The 18,644-nt window shown below is 41.1% G+C and overlaps 1 protein-coding gene across 1 annotated transcript in view; it reads right to left on the minus strand.

The window, feature by feature from the left end:
- Positions 1-18,644, minus strand: part of LOC137200303 (connector enhancer of kinase suppressor of ras 3-like) — a 49,922-nt gene that overhangs the window by 16,269 nt on the left and 15,009 nt on the right. The window contains exons 2-12 of the mRNA XM_067615010.1: positions 16,608-16,771; positions 12,095-12,297; positions 10,438-10,525; positions 5,539-5,580; positions 4,458-4,577; positions 4,179-4,238; positions 3,159-3,227; positions 2,882-3,028; positions 1,358-1,482; positions 975-1,162; positions 776-862 (exon numbers count right to left, since the gene is read on the minus strand). Coding sequence (XP_067471111.1) covers positions 776-862; positions 975-1,162; positions 1,358-1,482; positions 2,882-3,028; positions 3,159-3,227; positions 4,179-4,238; positions 4,458-4,577; positions 5,539-5,580; positions 10,438-10,525; positions 12,095-12,297; positions 16,608-16,771 — 1,293 coding nt within the window. The remainder of the gene's footprint in view (positions 1-775; positions 863-974; positions 1,163-1,357; positions 1,483-2,881; positions 3,029-3,158; positions 3,228-4,178; positions 4,239-4,457; positions 4,578-5,538; positions 5,581-10,437; positions 10,526-12,094; positions 12,298-16,607; positions 16,772-18,644) is intronic.

An 18,644-nucleotide genomic window follows, 5' to 3' on the forward strand; every position in this document is an offset into this window, starting at 1 on the left:
AGTGCTTAAGATGTAGTTATACATTTCTGGACCTTTTTTGTTTTTAGTAATTCTATCCTTATTGATGGAGGATATGTTACATTTTTGGTCATATTGCCTAACCCTACACTGTTAATATTATGATATATAATATCCAAGCTCATAACAGAAGTAACGTGCTCAAATGCAACTTGTTGCTTCTTCTATGCTTCTCTTGTTCTCTGTATCTTTGTCACTTATAATTTGTTTGAAACATGAATATGGAAAAGAATACGCTCACAATTTCACACACAGACTCACTGAGCAAAAATACAAAGTTCAGTTGAGGTTTAGATGAGGGTTCATCAGCCTGAGTTATATAAATCAAGTGGCTATCTTCCAAAGTTACAGTTTACAGTACACAATTCCCTCTTTGTGCTTCCTGTGTGTGCTTTCTGATCTACAGCAGAAACTTAGTACTGAAAACACAAACTTTGGAAGATACCCACTTGATTTATCTAAATCAGACTGATGAGGCCTCATATTGGTTTTGGATGAACTTTGGAACTTTTTGCACAGAACAAGTAATGTGTATTTTGTCCCCCCCCATCACTTACACTGAAATTGCTTTAAGAAGGGATCTCTTTGCGGCCAGTGTAGGCAGAAGGAACAATTACAGTAAACAGTATCTCTCTAAATATACATTTGGCTAGAGAGTATTGGTTTAAGTCAGATCTGAAAAATCTGAACCTATCCTTTAAATATAACTTGGAATTACAAGGTTTTCACCTTAATGTAAAATCATGCTCATTTATACCTTTTCTGCCCTGTGTCCAGGGCTTAGCGTAGGGATCTACCACTCCAACACAGGTATCTGCTGGCATGGAGAGGGGTCGGGGCTTACCTAGAAACAAGAGTTTAATCTTTAGGAATTTCATCATTTTAAGAATTACTGCATGTATTCAGTGTCCGTCAGTGGAATATGAATGAGTTTCCCCTAATGAAGAGGTACTGACCACGTGAAGGCTTGTGCTCCCTCATTCTGGGCTGTATCACGTTGGCCTCGATGGGACAGCCAAAGCTTAGCTTGTCATAATCTGCGATGGTGCAGCGTCTTCTGCTCTCCTGGTCCAGGAAGGAGTTGGGTGACTCAGAGCCTTTTGGTCTTTTACTAATGCTAGAGAAGGAGTCTGTTCTCGTCTCTCTGCATGGAGAAACAGATGCTCATTTATTTGTTACAGCACAACATGCTGATCCAGTATAATGTATAATGCCATGATTAGGATATGACATGGATGCAAACTAAATTTTACAGAATGTGCAGTAGGAGGGGGGTTCTTAACTTTAGGAATTCAACTCAAAAAAAAAAAGTCTTGGCAGATGAAATGGGTCATCTCACCGTGGGGTGTATGGCATTGGAGGAGGAGGGGGGATGTACAAGTCCAGGATTGCTGGTTTCTCTCTTTTGGTTGATCCGTTAGCTGAGCCGCAGGGAGACTGGGCTCTGATCAAGGAGGAATTGTTCTGGAAAAAACAGCAAAATTAATTAGTCAATACCTCCCACTTCACACACATGAATAAATCAGCGATGGTAGCTTTCTTGTTATCTTAGTTACGCTTCTCACAAATTAAGTCATTGCGTTCCATTTCTTCCTAAATTAAGACTAAATATGACTTGCTGGCAACTGGGAGGAGTTCACCAGATGTGGTGAGACATTTAAGTGTGTGTGTGTGTGTCTCTCTGAGCATAAATCTTCTTGTTTGAGGTATGGAAAGATTGTAAGTGATGTCCAAAATAGCCTGTGAGACATGTACTTAAAACTGTACTCAATTTACCACAGTTATGTTTCTCAACACTCAACAACACTGTGCCCTTGACAAAATGTACGACTTGTATTCACTGTCATTCTCATCAGACACTAAATGATATGTCTGATAATACAGTATAGTAAATGTGATATATTAATGACAAACTAAACATCCAATCTGAGATCTCATGAATCATTCCTTCTTTCCTTCTCTAAATGGCTCCCATGCGTACAAATTATATAGTATTACAAAGCCAGTGTCAGTCATTCCTGAATCACGGTGTGTGATTTGTCTCCGTTTTGCCTTCTGGAGTCTTATTATCACAGATAAAGAGACAGAGACGACTAACTTTGATATCCTTGACTACTTGTTAAAACAAGATGTTGGTTGACATGTTGACATCGGTCACCTTTGTGTTGAGAGCCTCTTTGTTGTTTTGAGAAACGCACTCTTATCTGATATTGTCTCATCTTGCCTTCTCAGGCTTTACAATGGGCTATGCACCATCAGACAATGCCAGAGCTTGAATTTGGTAGACTATGTTTACAACAGGCTTATTGTCTCCCTGTCTATTAAAGGGGAACTCAGGAATGGAGATGTGGTTAAAAGCTAAGCCAAGCCTAATGTGTTCACATGAGGGAGAATAGCAAATTGGATTACAGTCATATAACCTTATTAGCGCAATATTTATCAATTAAACATTTGAAGAACTGACATTTGGGATGTTTTCTCATGGAAAAAAAGTGTGGAGCCGGAGAACATGAATTATTGTAAGTCTTACTGTTATCTTTTGATCGGGGCCATTTGTTTCTAATAAAGCAGATACAATCTAACCAGACTCCTACAGTATAGACTGGCTTTATCTCCAAGACTGAATGACATCATGGGATGTTTTCTTTTAATGTCACGCATGAAGAAAAACTCAATGCTGTCTACAATTCAGCTGGCAGCTCTTTCAGGGTGGCTCTGTGACACTTGTCTGGACTTGCTATTTTGGAACCAACTCCCTAAAAAGCTGATAATTGGTTGACAATGACTAGATGCACAGGCTTTTGTTGATCTTCAGGGACAAAAGAAGGAAGTGTTTTGTGTGAGCGCGCATATGTGTATGTACCTGAGGTACTGGGGGCTTCCAGCGCATGTTCTTGAGAGGGGCGGGGGTGAAACCTGTTGTGCCTGTGGGCCTCTTCTTAAGGAGTAGAGCCACACCTTTGGGGTCCTCCCTCAGTTTGACAACTAGGTTTTTCAGCTGCCAGCCCACCTGGAATACAGGATGTGAACACACACATTCACACACACAGACACACACACACACACAATACCATTAATATTTGTAGTGTGTAGTTAAGTTACCACTTTTAAAATGCAAAGACATAAAAAAAGAATCTCACCACTGTCTGTTGGTTAACCTGGATCACCTCATCACCAGCATGGATCTTCCTGGTCAGGTCTGCAGGTGACTAAAGAACAAACATACACAGGACAGATCAAAGCCTGAAACTTAAAGCACCAGTATACTCAGACAGAAGTGTTTGTCGGAGGGTTGAAAAGCCTTGTGTCTCCCTGCCTCCATTGTGCCTGTGAGGGAACAGCTATAAACACTTTTACCTACTGTCATGGTCAGATGAAATGTTGTATGAACTAGTTCTTTATGAGCATACGCCAGTCTTTACTATTAACAAAACCTTGTAGAATTAGGAAGCTAATTTATAGTGCTATTCTTGCCTGATTACAACTGTTTCTGCATTTTAATTTGTCATTCAAAGAGCAAAATACTTGAACACTCTAAAAACAAATCATGAGAAAATGCAAACACTCTCTGCGTGTATGAATATCAGTCGAATTGTTTTTCATGTCGCACAGATGTCAAACCGGATTAACTAGTCATTATTGGTGATGATTCAGGTTCTGATTCACAATTAAGGTACGGAGGCGTGAGGATCCGACCGTGACAGTGATGCTGGAGCATTAGTCACTGAATAGCTGCCTCACTGTGGAGAAAGGTAGGACTTTTTGTTTGTGGAGGCTGTTTGTGATATTTACTGGTTTCTGGAGTGCAGAAACAAACAATTCCCTTTACGAATGAGCAGTTCAGAACTCCTTCAGATACTACAACTCAGTGTGCCCTCAGCATAGGAAGAGGAGTATGCAGAGCAAGATGAGGAGGAGGATGAGTGTTCTTTAAACAAATATTAGATGATTTTACTTAAGAGTGTGATGCAAAAAACTGCAATGATAAAGGAATTCACAAGAAATGCCAAATCTGATGATAAAAACTGGACTTAAGACTACTAGGCTTCTTCATTCTGTGATACAATCAGTCCATCTCTCTTCCTACATGGAAAGAGAGCAGATGGATGTGGAACTAATAGCTGAATGCATTGTTATGGTCATAATGTTGTCATACTTACATGTTCTGTGGTCCCAGTGATGACATGTAACCCATCATAGGTAGACTTGATGTACATACCCTGAGCCAAAAGAAAACCACAAGAAAACTTTACTTATGTTTTCAGTGAAAATATAATATTCCCAAAGGGAGAGAAATGTATGAAAGACATGTGAGGGTCACAATTTCACACGCATTGCAAGCATTCCTGGCCTGCGAACCCAAGAAACAGGGAGCGAGTTTTGGGTTGAAAATAGGAAGACAAAAAAAAAAAAAAAAAAAATCTTCCAGCATTCCTTACCAGACCCTCGCCCGGTTTGATATTGGTCAGCTGGACTTCCTCCAAGCAGGCGGATTGGCTCATCAGGGGGTCTGAGGTGGTTCTCACGGTCTGATCACAGATGCTGTTCAAAATCTTAGACTGTGAAGAAAAAGGCAAAACAAAATGCATCAGTGATCAATGAATAAATGAGAAGCACAAGACTAAACTTCTCCCAGTGATTGTGAGTGGTCTGATGGTGCATTGTGCCTGTAATAACCAGCGGAGGCACTGTGTTTTACAGGGTGGAACAAAGCAGGTTACTGCTACACTTGTGACACAGAGACCTTGTTCTTCACCAGGTACTTTGGTTTAATTGTCTTACTCCCTGTGTACATGCCTCTGTGTGAGTGTGTATGTTGAAGTTTAGTGCAAGGCTTAATGGGCTAAAAGGGACCATTAGTGTGCTATTAACTAGATGTACCAGTGCACACACACAACACTGAAATGAATAAGGTGCACACATTCCTTCTTTCTCCTTCATGCCTTGCTTTTTTTTTTTTTTTTTTTAGGACAAAACTCCAATTTGTCTTCATTAGTGGTGTCTTTTCTGTGATGTCTCTTGTCAGGCACATACATTTTATTTTGAACACATGGTGTCCACTTTGTGTAGAGTTGAGCTTATGGAAGAACTCGAAAGAGACATATAGAGAATGAGAGGAAATAAGTGTAAGCAAAAGATGGGGACAAAAGATAAAAACAAAGACAAGAGCAGAAGAACGCAAAATCTTGTGAACAAAGTTAAGTGACAAAGAGACTACTGAGAGTGCTAGAGGAAGCTCAGCGTTCACCCCAGGAGTCTGGAGAGTGTCAGCAACAGGAAAACTGATTGATGACCGGGGCGTATTAGAGCCGCCTCCTCCACTGGCAATCCTTTAGAACTGTTTGCTCTATTCACTCAGAAAACTGACCTTGCTGCTGAGAGCATGTCACACAATCTCTGTGTAAAAAGACATTTACCCAAACGATCAAACAGACCATTTCCCCCTATAGAGGGACTTCTGGGTCTCATTTAGTTTACATCATGGGAAACGAAGAGAAGTGATATATCCAGTATACTTACAACTTCCAGGATCTTTTCTTCCATCTCGTAAACACTGCAGTCCTGTTACACAGAAGAAAAATAACAGATTAGGCTTGTGAGCAGTAAACAACGGGGCAGAGGAAGAGGTTATTCAATGGATAAAGAGAGAAAAAGGTATACTGCCCTACAAAGGCAAATCGCAGTAGCTACGCTATCAATGAAACTGAGGAAAAAATGGCTTCCAAGTTTTTTGACTGTCCAAACAAATGTGTTACAGGCATAAAAGTGGTAATGTTCTTATTAAATGTGTATTCTTTAAATAATTTTCATCGCTAAAAATCATGGCCAATTATTTGACCCAAATATGCAGATAGAGCACTCTGCCGTTGTATTACCTTAAACCAGACATATAGGTAGTGTAAAGGCAAAGTGCAGTAACTACAATCTTAGTGACTTCTTCCTGGGAAAATCTAAATATAATTTGATTTCTCATTATATCTGTATTTAATTGTTTTATTGATTGCATGTTTAAAAATTGTAAGTTGATGAGTAATTAAGAATAATTCAAGCAATCTTCAAGTATTATTTTGTGAAGTTTAATCTATTAAGTTGGCTTGATGTATTTATTTTAATTGTAAAACTAAGTAAACCTAATTAGAATTAGATATATGCTCTTATAGAATATAATCAAGTTCCTGTCTTCATAACCTTTAAAATTGTTGTAATGCTCGCTGTATCGATAACAAGTTGAAGTTATATAAATTATGACTTAGCTACGTAGTGTGCATAGTAACACCTGATTATGGTTGTACTATCTGCTCCCTGTAACCCCTAAAATATACGAGAGAGAGAGAGAGAGAGAGAGAGAGAGAGAGAGAGAGGGAGGGAGGGGGGAGGAGGCTTTCAGTCTGTAAACTAATGTCAGTGCACTCTCTTGTCCTTTCTAGCTAGCTAGTGCTAGCACAGTGAAATCCAAACTATGATTACTATCTACAACAATTGGATTAGCTGATACCACACATATAAAGTAAGTAAGAGTTCCCAGTGGAGAACACAAAGATTCCCTTCTTTGGATTGTCCTGAAATTGGCTAGAATATGGGATTTACAGACACTGAAGCCTCATTCATTAACAATTTGGACGGCTGTCGCAGACCGCAGTAACTGTAGCCGAAGCTCTGAGAAACCAAGGCAGAGCGCAGTAACTACACTTACTGCGGTTTGCCTTCGTTTTTGGTTGGATTTTGTAGTTACTGCAATTTTTACATTGTGTTTTCTCTAAGATAGAGCAAGGCTGAACTTGGACAATTTGTCACAAGATAAAACAGACATTTAAAAGTTCAATTTCAGTCGTAACTCAATTTTGACCAAAATTGTAGTCACTGCGGTTTGGCTCTGTAGGGCAGTACAGGAGTTGGGTAAATATGATATAATCAACATTCCAGATATAGAACTGAGAAAAATGGAGAACTGCCACAAATAAACAGATTTGAGGTTCAAATTACGTCTCTGCCTAAATTCTGGGGTAGCTGTAATTGCATAATGCCCTGTTTGGTTCAGTTAACTATATTGGAACGTAAATACCATACAATATTCAGATGACACGGTGGGGAACAATTGGGTAAAATATCTAATGATGTTCAGAAACCCTTCATCCAAAAAGTGCTTTGGTCCTCTGCAAAGATTTGGACGCATTGCTGGTTTCCACAGTTATATGATACATTAAGTGGGTGGGCTAGTGGAGGCAGGGGTCTGTGGAAGTCCAACAAGGCACAGTAGCTGTGATTCTGATTGTTTTGGAGAAGGACCCACTGACCAATTCTGCACAGTCAGCTGGGAGACTGACCACCCTCCCTTCCATGTGTCCCAACACAGTGCTCATAGACTGCAGCTGGACTGGACACAGCTGAGGCAACAGCCTCCCCTGACAACTGTGTTGTTGGTGGTGAAAGGGGCCTGGGTTAAGGAGGGGGGTCTACTGTGCATGTGGGGGGCCCCTGTCTGTTTATGAAATTGACTCTAAGCTGAGATGCCACAAGGGAACACGTCCATCAAAACACAGGTGAAACGCTTCTGTCAAAACTAGACCACAAAGAATCAACTCAAACAAGTCTCTTATTTCTTGAGAGCCCTCGCAAGGCACAAGCCTGATACAAAATATAGGAAAACTGGTGTTGTAGCCCTCATAGTATTAGGCATAGGCATGCATAGGCATGTGCTATGTACAAAGCCAGCTCTGTTGCTCTTTGTAAATCCATTGTGCAGACACTGAATGGGGGTCGAGCAAGTTTATCCATATTTCTATAGCTTGTACATTCCACTGTGCTAAAGGGGGGCGTCTGTGTTCAAATGCATTTGGCTTGACATACAGTTGGTTTATTTGCATTGACAAGATTTGACTGACTCTCTGTGGCCACAAGCAATGGCTTCACATCAAAGCAGAGTATATCTTATGCTCTCTAAATATGTTTGATAGATCTAAGAATTTCTAAAATGATCTGTGTAACAAACACATGCCTTTGACACATTTCCCCTTACTTTGGGGAAAAATGAAAAGCCAGTATAAACATAAAGTGGGGGAAAAAAACACAATCATAATAGGTTTCATTTGACATATATTGGTCCCAAAATCCTGTTTCCATCAATATATTCCCTAAAGTCAGCCAAGAACTTATGGTGGTTACAGAAAGAATTTGGCCATGCTTGCGTAAACATGTAACTGCATATTTCTTTCAGAGACTGCCCCATGTTTGGATGACTACACTGTTGACTAAGCCAAAGGGGATGAGCTAAAAATACATATTTCAGTGTTTAGAAGCCTTGAAACAAAACAGTATCATTGTGTGCTGCAGACATTGCTTGGCACATAATTTCATAGTACCATCAAATCATGTGAAGCCAATATTGCAGATAATCCGTCTAAGATCTGTTCATGAAATCCAAATTAATCCCATATCTTTGTCAAAACCAAAGTCTCTCTCACAGACAGAAGCCAGATCATAACTAAGAACTGAGAGAGGCTGAGGAACAATTCCCCGGGTGTACTGATCCCTCACGTTATGGACTTGATCCCACGGCCGGTGTGGATCAGATGACTCTCTGTGTGCAGCTCTTTGGGCCTTTGATCTGCCACCAGAGCGGATTTGCATGGTCGAGCAATGAAGTGGCCGAGAGAGGGGTGCTGGCACAGTGCGGGGACCTGGACTGACTTTACACCAATGGGAAATAAAAGCCATGACTGCAACACTTTAAACTTGGCCTCCTAACATCCTGTTATTCATATGGTATCAACATATGCTGCATGTATTTGTTTAATTTTAGGCTTTGGTTTAAATAATGGAATCTCAGTTTTTCTGCTAAAAATAGAGAGAAAAAAATTCATATCTGAGTCAACAGTTGAGAAGTTGGAAGCATGGACAAAAGACAGAAGGGATCAATGAAAAATGGGTTCTTTGAAAAGAATGACCTCCACGCTGATAGGTCAGCCAAAATGGGTGATGCGTTCACAGTTTTATAGCCATGTCCTATTGTGTGTGTACACACAGACTTCATTCAGGCAGAACACATAAATTGTGTGATCTGAAAAGCCCTGATTCTTGGCTGAAGTTCATGAACGAGTTGGGCAAACCTCATGCCATCCTCCCCCGTAATAAAAACTAAGCACTGTGGCAGTCTCCTGTGCAACCTATTTTATTAACCAGCAGCTCATATGCTGGTCAGTAGTTATTAAAAACAGCCCAAATGCTCCAAACAAATATGAAAGGAAGACGAGACTCTTGCGAATTTGTGATGAAATGATGGGATGGGTTGGAAATGAGCCTCCTCATCAATGTTTCTATTGTTGTCTAAAACCAGTTAAGAACCAAACTGCATTTCTCCACGGGTTGTTAGAGGAAACTAATTGCTCCAGTCTTGCAAGACTCTTTCAGCACCTATCAGGAGTTTATTCTACACCATAACTTCTGTACTTCACATGGCAGTGTGGGAAATGTATACCCCCCACTTCTGCTGGATGACCATGACCGAGACATCCACAGTAAATCACCGGAGGCGCTGAAATCCCAGACACTGGTGAGGAAATAGGCACTCTGGGAAAGGAATTTATTTTGATGCAATAACCCTCTAAAAATGACACCTGCAGTTTCGGCGACCACTTTCACTGGCAGTGTAAAATGAGTTGCTTAATGAGCTATGCTTAAGACACAGGCTTTGGGGAAAAAAAAACTTTACATAAAAACTAATTACTTTGATAGTGATGAAAAAGCCTTTTCTTTAAGATGAATGTCTGACCAACCACTACTGGTTGTGTGAAACTGACAAAAGTAGACAAACTGTATCATGATGCAATGCTAGAGCAATTCTCTGCAGAAAATTGGAAATATATTTTTTTGGATTGGATTGGATGAATGCTGATGCTCTGCTTTCACAGTTAGCCATCTATCCAGCAGTCAGACAGACCACCTCCTCATCCCTGCACTAAACCTACACACAGGAAGTGCTTTCAGACAGTTTGGTCTCCCATTGCGAGTATCTTGGAGAAGCAAAACAGGAACCACATGGCTGAGGGAGTACGGCAGCCTGGGGAATGTTGGCAGGCACCTTTAAAAGAGCGCCAGTGGGTTTTATGAAACTGGAAACACAAAAGCGACGTTCACCATTAAACGTCCCCGCACTAAGGGGTCTCCTCATTAGCCAGCGTGAGGAGGAAAGATCCCAAGGAAAACATCAGCATTTGCAGTAATGTGTTCAGACTGCTGGCTTCAGGCTTATGTCATGGCTGCCAAACCACATTTCCCATAACTCTCTTCTCCTACACTTTATCCTGTATGTCTGTACCCCCGGGTGGGTATGTGCTCAGTGGAAAAAGCTATTGTGTGTATGTCTGTATTTTTCCTGGGGGCTGGCTACACATGTGCTGTTGAACTAACTAGCGTGCAGACCTGTTGAACTGTGGTGGTGAGCTCCAGGCACAGCTGAATGATCTTGTTCTTGGTGGCTGTGAAGTCACTGATCCCTGTAAGAGGCGTCCTGCAAGCAGACAAAGAAGGAAAAAGAGAACATTATGGACTAGAGATAGACTGCAGAGTTAGAGTTGTGTTGAAATTTCAGTTCACTCACTCAAACTGCGCAGTTCAAAATCTAAGTATATAAAAACAGTGTTTGATATTTATCTCCAAACTGTCAAGTTATGAAAATGCTATAAAACAGATATACTTGAGACATACTGTATGACATGGAGTGAGCTATAAGCTACTAACTCTGAGCTTAACAATAGACCCAGTGAACCTTGCACTCATTACTGTGTGTTTGGGTGACTGGCCACAGACAGATTTGGTTGTAAGTCAAGAATGTTACAGTTCTGGTGCCATTTTATCTCAATTTCTGTCGACTTTTTTTTCTCTCCGACTTATGTAAATTCATTGAAATGTTGAATAAACTCTCTATAAACTGACATAACAGTAGATTTATTTATGTTAGGCCCATGTGTTGATTTAAAAATAAACTGGTGAAAAATTACCTTAGCTAATTAACCTTACACTTGTATTTTTTTTAATGGAAATATGTAAAAAAAAATGTTAACTTCAGTTATCTCTCATCTCAACATCACAAATACCATTTATATCATGGCATCACTATACTGACTTTAGCCAAGCCTGTCAAAAAACAGAAGCTTAATTTCAGCCAGCTAACACTTAATCCTGGCAACCTGCTTAGTATGCTCTGCTTTTATGGTGTAATGTGTTTTGGAGCAGGTCAGCAGGAGAGCATAGGAGACTCTGCCAGCTCCTGTCCAATCTCAGCTCACAGGGGGGTTGCATCTCAGCTTTGAAACTGTATATAGTGTTAACTTGGCCAGCAACATGGAGACATGCCAGTGATTACTGCTGACTTTTTTGGAATTTCTTTTTATTCCACAAATGAATAACTATATCTGCTTTGCCATCACATCCACAAAAGGAATTATTTATTTCACCTGCCCCCAGTTGAGATTAAATATATATATATATATACACAGATAGGTGTTAAATTAAAGGAAACACCGACATGAATTGTCTTAGTATGGAGTCAGGCTACCACAAGCCTTCAGAAGAGCTCCAGTGCTCCTTGCCAAGTCTTTGCAACTCTATTTGAGGGATAAACACTATTCCTCCATTTATATATATATAACCTTTATTTAATCAGGTAATCTCATTGAGATCAAGATCTCTTTTGCAAGATAGACCAGAATACAGCAGATAGAAAGAAAAACAAACATAGCCAGACATAACAAAATGACAGAATATACAATTGCATCAGAGACAATCACAGAAAACGCTAAATAGATTTGAAGATGAAAGTTCATATCATTTTATCTCATGGAGATGGTGGTGGGAACATTGATGCATGGAGGCATCTGCACTGAATATGTTTCTCCACTCTTTTATTCAGGTTTTTCCGTTAATCTGTCCCCCGTCTGTATATCTATCACTAGGTAAGCTGACAACCAAAATGTACGTGTATGTGCAGTTAGTGTAAGCAGTGGCCTCATGGCAGCCCATCTGATAACTGACCTGATTCAGAATGTACAGGTAGTTGGTGGTGATAAAGTGTTATTACCTGTCAAGCCAAGCCAGGAGGCTCTTTGCAGCCCCGATCAGCTCCACCACAGAGGTAAGAAAGTCATTGGGTGGCTTGCGTGAGGTGCTGCCATCGTACGCAGGGCTTTTCCTGCGATCAGACGTGGCCATGTGCAGGCTGTTGGTGGCGGCTCTCATCCTCACAACCAGATTCTTCAGGTTATCTGTCTCTACCCCATAGTTCTGAAACAGTAAATGAATTCCCACTTTAAAACATGACAAACAAAAATGGAAAGTGCACACACTCGTGACTGAAGCAGAGTCTATGTTACTCACTTCTACCCACCCTTTCACCAAGTTTTAAACAACAACAACTGTTCTGCAGAATATAAACTTGGGAGGTCCTTGCTTTTTTTTAAATAAGTCTTATTCTCGAGAAAGCGTGTTCTGTCCTGTACAAGAATGGCTGCAATCATTTCTTGACAGATATGATTTAAGTGTGCTTGTCTGTCTGGGCAGCTCGGGCTTGTTGTAGGACTCGCGAGGGCATACGGTGAGGGTGTGCATATGCCATCACCTGACTCCTATCAAGCGGAGCAAAGTTTGCATTCTTGAGCCTGGGCAAGTTCCTGCTATTGCATTCCTCTAATTTATAGCTGATTCACATGCACAAAAGAGTCAAGCTGTGTGTCTTCACGGGTCACTAAGTACAGTACAAGCCAGCTGTGAACCAAACAGCATGCATCTTTTCTTGCGCAGAAAAGTGTGTGACTGAGACTAATATTTTATTTGAATGAATGGGTTTGGAATAAACTGTTTGTTAAAGGTAAGCAGATGAAGGGTAGCCTGGCTCTTGTCCGGGTAAATATCAGCTTACAGGGTGTTGCATCACTGCCAGCAATGCTGCTGTTATGTGTGATGTGCCAGGAGCTAAATATGCTTTGCAATGAGTAAAATGGCACGTGTTTGGCAAACAACAAGGGAGATCTGCAAGTGGTTAGTGTCTACTTTTATTCCACTGCCTCTTTCCAACATGAGTTAAAAAACATACAAATCATTTCACTCATGTCAATCCTCAAGGAATGACTGGAATAATTGTACTAGTCAAACAGAAGCTGCAGGCAGCTTTGCTCACGGTACATTTGACACGGAATGGATTATTGAAACATCATAAAAGATAAGCAAACATGATTAAGGCCTATACAGAATAAAAAGAGCGTGTTTGAGGGTTTGGTTTCTCATTTTGCCATTCACACACTAAAAGTAGAACTTCAGCACAAAGGCAGTATTTCCAGATCAAACGTCTCTCCTGGCTTTTTCATTAGCAGGCTAATCACACAGTCACAGCAGCTCTGACTGGCCCACAGATGTCCAGAGAGCTTTTGTCCCACACTGCCAGCTGAGCTAAAAACCATGCTTGAGCAAAAAAATCTGTGGTTCCAATCAAATGCAATTTTTCATTCTCGCAACAACATTTCAAGCCAAATTTACGTTCCTTCAGTGTCTTTTTATAGGCATTCAGTTAATCTAGAATCAAGACGGCAGAGGCGTTTTGTGTATGCTCCAGTTGGGGCTCTTTGAAGGGAATATATACTGATATAAGTGTCCTTGGGTGAAATGGAGAACGGTTATCACAACACAGCACTTCCTGCCCTTGCAACAGGCATTACACAGATCTGACTTGACTGTAAAAGATACAAAGGTCTGTAGCCTGGACAGAGAGAGAGAGTGTGTTTGTGTGTGTGTATGTGTCTGTTGCATGTATAAACTACAACGTGCCATCTAAGGATAAGTGTTACATGATACCTTAGGTCAGATTCCCCCCTCGGCAATAGTAAAATACATTTATAGCTCTTCTGTGGCACATGATATGGCCAGATGATCTGTCATATTCTGTATGCTCAATGGCCATTGGAGTCATAATGTGTATATGTGAATATCATGGAGTGCTAGTCTTTGAGTGGGTCGCTGGAGTGTAAGAAAAAATAAAGAAGTGTTGGGTTTCTACACTGACTCTGCAAAAGACATCATGGCTCAGAAAAGTCCAGTAAAATTAATTGAAATGTTCTTTCTTTGTCCCTGGACAGCAGTTTGCTCTTGATAGCTTTTGGGTAGAAGGGTATGAATGTTTCCTTTAGGGCTGTGGGGCAGTATGTTAGGCCATCAGTCATCATGATTTAGGTTTGCTAACAGGACAGCTCAGCGCCGATATATAAAAAGGTACTATGATAAGGTGAAATCTTTACTACGTACACACATGCATTAACATCTAAAATGCAAGAGCAAATCTACTAACATCAGTGAGAAAAAAAAAGTGTAAGAAAGATGTCTGCTACTGCCTCAACAGGAAGTTTCTGACCTAACAGTAAACAAAAGAGAGAGGGAGGGAGAAAGTGGGGGGAGTGAAAAGTATGTGGGAGCGTGGGGGTTTCGGGTGCTGGTGGCCTGTGTTTCTGTTGGTAGCGGTGACCTTGCCTCAGTTAAAGCTAATTGAATCGGGGCCTTACTTCCTCCCATGGGGCCAGTGGGAGGCTGAGGCCTCATTCTTAATAAGGAAACCCCTAACGGACAAAAAACATTTAGCTGCACTGCTACAGTCAGAGGTGAGGGGTTACTGAGAGTCCACCGTTCCTCGTCCAAAGTTTCAAGGAACAGAGCGGGAGGCTGAAGATATAATGCGCCGTATACTTCTTTACTATAGTGCATAAAACTATACAGTGCATGGAAACACACAAATCACTCACTGCACCTTTTGAAAGGTTCACATGCGAGGAAAGGGGTTTACTTAAAATAACAAAACCATGCTGAGGCAGGCCAAAATTTGAAGGCCAAATTTATGAAGCTGGTCGAGGAGAAGATTGTTTGAGATTTCACTGCCAAGGTCTTAGGGGTGAACAAAAATCTGGGCCTGATTACAGTGATGGTAAAAAAGAGGTTATGGATCACAGGTTGTATAGTACCATATGGTACATAAGCTATGATGAGTAAATCTATCAAAACAAAAGAGGCAATCCTTTATGTTACAAGTGTTTCCATGTGTCCACTTCCAATGATTACAGGTAGAGAAGATGAAGAACATAAACAGGTAGAGAACAGACATCTCTTCATTTACTATCTCTTTCTGAAATACAATCTAATTCTCAAGGAGGATGATTTCCAGAATATATGACGACAGGCTGACTATGTCCCATCTGAGACACAATGGGAGAAAGACAGAGTCTGTGCGATGATAGAGGGGTCAAAGTGGAGATATGAATCAAGTCCCAACTAAACTTGTACAAAGCTGTCATCAAAAGAAATTGTTCGGCACAGGGTTCATGGTTACAACCAGTAGCTGTCATGCAGCCTATAAAGCTCATTGATTGTGACCCAAGCTCACACAAAGGAGCCAAGAAATCATCATGAGACGGATGAGACTTGGTTGCCAACCACACGGTGCTTCCCACAGGATCCTAGCAAACTCATCCATAGCTTTAGCGTGCCAAGGTGGAAGGACGCTGACAGACATCACATCTTTTTGAACCAAAATATGTTGCATCAAACCTGTTTGACCTACAGCTTTCAGATCAGCATCAATACAAGATACAGCCTTATGCAGTAGAGAAAAGACTGCACGGCTAAGTTTCTTAAGGGTAAAAATAACCATGCCCCAAATGCTGAATGTAAAGAACTTTAAGAGAACATAAAGAGAGAAATGCTGACACTGATCAAAACGCAGGGACCACAATCTGGGACTTTTATGGCACAGGAAGTGATAAAACTCCAAATCGATCCCATCTGCTGGAAAACCTGTTTCTCTTTCAGTTGGAACACGGACAGTTTTCATCGCTGTTTTCATGCTCGCTAGTTGAAGGCAAAGAAATTTTTGTTGGCAGTTCTTCTAGGACCTGTGATGATGGACATCGGGTCAGCTGGTGCACTCCCACGGTGATTAATAAGAGCAAAAGAGGTGATTTTTATTTGAACCAAGAGAGGCAGCTCAGGTGAGAATAAAACAGATGACTTGCTTAATATTTCTGTCAGTTTATCTGAGAGAATAGACGCAAAAAAAACAAAGCATGTATGTATGTATTTTGGGTGTGAATCAGACTTAAACATTGACGGGAGAGAGGGGAGAGAGGGCAGAGAGAAAGACCTCTCATTTTATCTATCAAACAGATCAAACTGTCACTCGTATCTACATGATAGCTACCATTAACTGCCTCTGATAATCTCCCACAGTTTCAAACTGCCAAATCAAGCCGCGGGCCTGTCTGACCCCATCGACGCTACTGTACCCCAGTGTCCTCGGGCTGCTTCATGTGTTGTGTTGCCTCTACACCCCGCTGAGCTTTGTGGGAAATTATGAGCCTTTCTGCATCGCTGGTTCCTTTAGCTGCCGGACCAGAAACTACTGAGCCAGAGCGGGGGAGGGTCAATGACTAAAAGAGAGGCTCTTGCATTGTTACAAATTGTTACCTAAAGATACGATCGGGTCCTGTAAGTATGTAATATCCCCTGCTGATACACATGCAGTCAGCCATGCACACGCTCAACAATGGAGATCTACTGACCAGAGCGCAGAGCAGATCTACAGCCTCCAGCACCAGCTCCTGGTGTCCGATCCTGGCCACGCCGAGCTCCTCCAGGTCTTGATGCGTGATCTTCAGTAGCTGTTCCCCGCTGATCTTTTCCCGCTCAAAGTTGCTCACGTACTGCTGTAGGCTGTCATCCAAACCTGTATGCACATGAGAAAGAGGGGCAAATAGTGGGACTCATTAGACAAACATTCAAATAACGGTGCTAACAGTGTTTCTTTATCAAAGTTCAGGACAAATGTCATTTGCAAGATCGCTTTGCCACAGTAAAAAACAAAAACAGTGCTACCCAGGGCTAAACTACTGTATCTGTCAGTTTTATTTGTACTGTCTGTTTCCAAATAATATGAATGTGTGTGCATGTGTGCAGATAAGGAACAGGTGGGACAACTATCTTTGCTAGATAAAAACCACCATAAACAGAGTAACGGTTGAAACCTTTAAAGTCTGTTAGGCTGGTTAAACAATGGATGGCTATATTTGTGTGCTTTTGCATGTGTGTGTGTATGTGTGTCATCAGGGTGTGGACGTTTGAAATAAACGTGCTACTGTCAGGGGTGTCCGCTTGCTACTATTTGGAGCTCTGATAACAAATGAGTTGGACCGTTACACTGCCAACACCTCTACATACAAGGATGTAACGAACATGAAAATGTGCTCTGAACACTGCAACCACCTTTTCTGATAGTGTAGAATGACTTATATAGAGTACATTGCAATAAACAAACTCACAAACATACCCTCCCTATGCACGCAATGTGTCCCTCGGTGGACTTTGTGTGTGTGTGTGTGTGTGTGTGTGTGTGTGTGTGTGTCTAGCTAGCTGTGGGTAAGTAAACGCCATCTTTCTTTCCATCAAAGAGCGTACAGAGAGGGGGCAGCTGCAGATACATGGCCCTGCGCCCTGTTTTTCTGAAAAACCTGTCAGCTGCAAGACACCCTAACTCACTCGAACCGTACCACAAACACACACACTTAACACAAATAAAATCCTTCAGCGTGAGCCACGAGACAAGATTTGGCAGATCCGTTTTCAGTTTGACATTCAAGTTGCAAAAAAAAAAGCTAGACTTTTTTTTAGGAACGTGTTACTTAACAGCAGATAACTGCATCTATATAAAATGTAGAGCACGCAGTTATGAGTGAAGACCCACTGGGTGTGTTTGGTGGTCACTGAGTCATTTTTGTGAATGGCACCTCATACCTTCATGCCTATGTGACACTGTCTGTGCATGTATTGCAGGCAGTACGCGTAAGGGAAAGAAGAAGATACTAAGATACTGTGTCTGTGTGTGTGTGCAACATGTTAGAAGAATGAAACCTGAACTGACAAAAATATATAAAATATATAATAAATATACAAATAAAGGTTAAGAAGTTAGCATTCAAGGCTGGCCAAAACAATTATGTGCACATAGATGCAGCTGCTTCACAGTGAAAACATTCCAGCAGTGAGTCCTTGCCTTCATCAGACTCCCAACAAATGGACAGGATTTTACTATGAAGCAGCTGCAGAAACACTTTATGCACAGAAGTGAATTCTGTTTACCTGTAATGTTAACTTACTGCGTGATAAAAGTAGAGGTTTTAGCACTTTGTTTTGGTGGATCAGGCTGAAATATTACACGGGATGAATAGACAGTGCTAACAAAGTACAAAAGTCACGTTACTGGTTTTGTCTGATATTGCAGCCCGCTGCAGTACATCTAATGTAGAAACTCTCTTCACAATAATGCTACACGTGAGAGTACACTCATTGTGTAGCTGTAGGACTCCCTTCAAGGCCATTAAAATTCCATTATGGCATCAAAGTTCACAGCATTTTCAATCTGTGAGAAAATGTCTGCAATAGCTCAAGTCATCTCCACAAAATCAAAGAGAAAATCCATCATGACTTGTTAACCATTAGCCTCCACACAAGTCAAGTCCACTTAGGCTCATTAGATGTTTCTCATTCCTTGGCATGTTAATTCCTGAGCACGGCTTCAGAGAATTTTAAGCTTAACCCCTGAC

Source organism: Thunnus thynnus, chromosome 16 (assembly GCF_963924715.1).
Source record: "Thunnus thynnus chromosome 16, fThuThy2.1, whole genome shotgun sequence".
In the NCBI taxonomy this organism is placed as follows: Eukaryota; Metazoa; Chordata; class Actinopteri; order Scombriformes; family Scombridae; genus Thunnus; species Thunnus thynnus.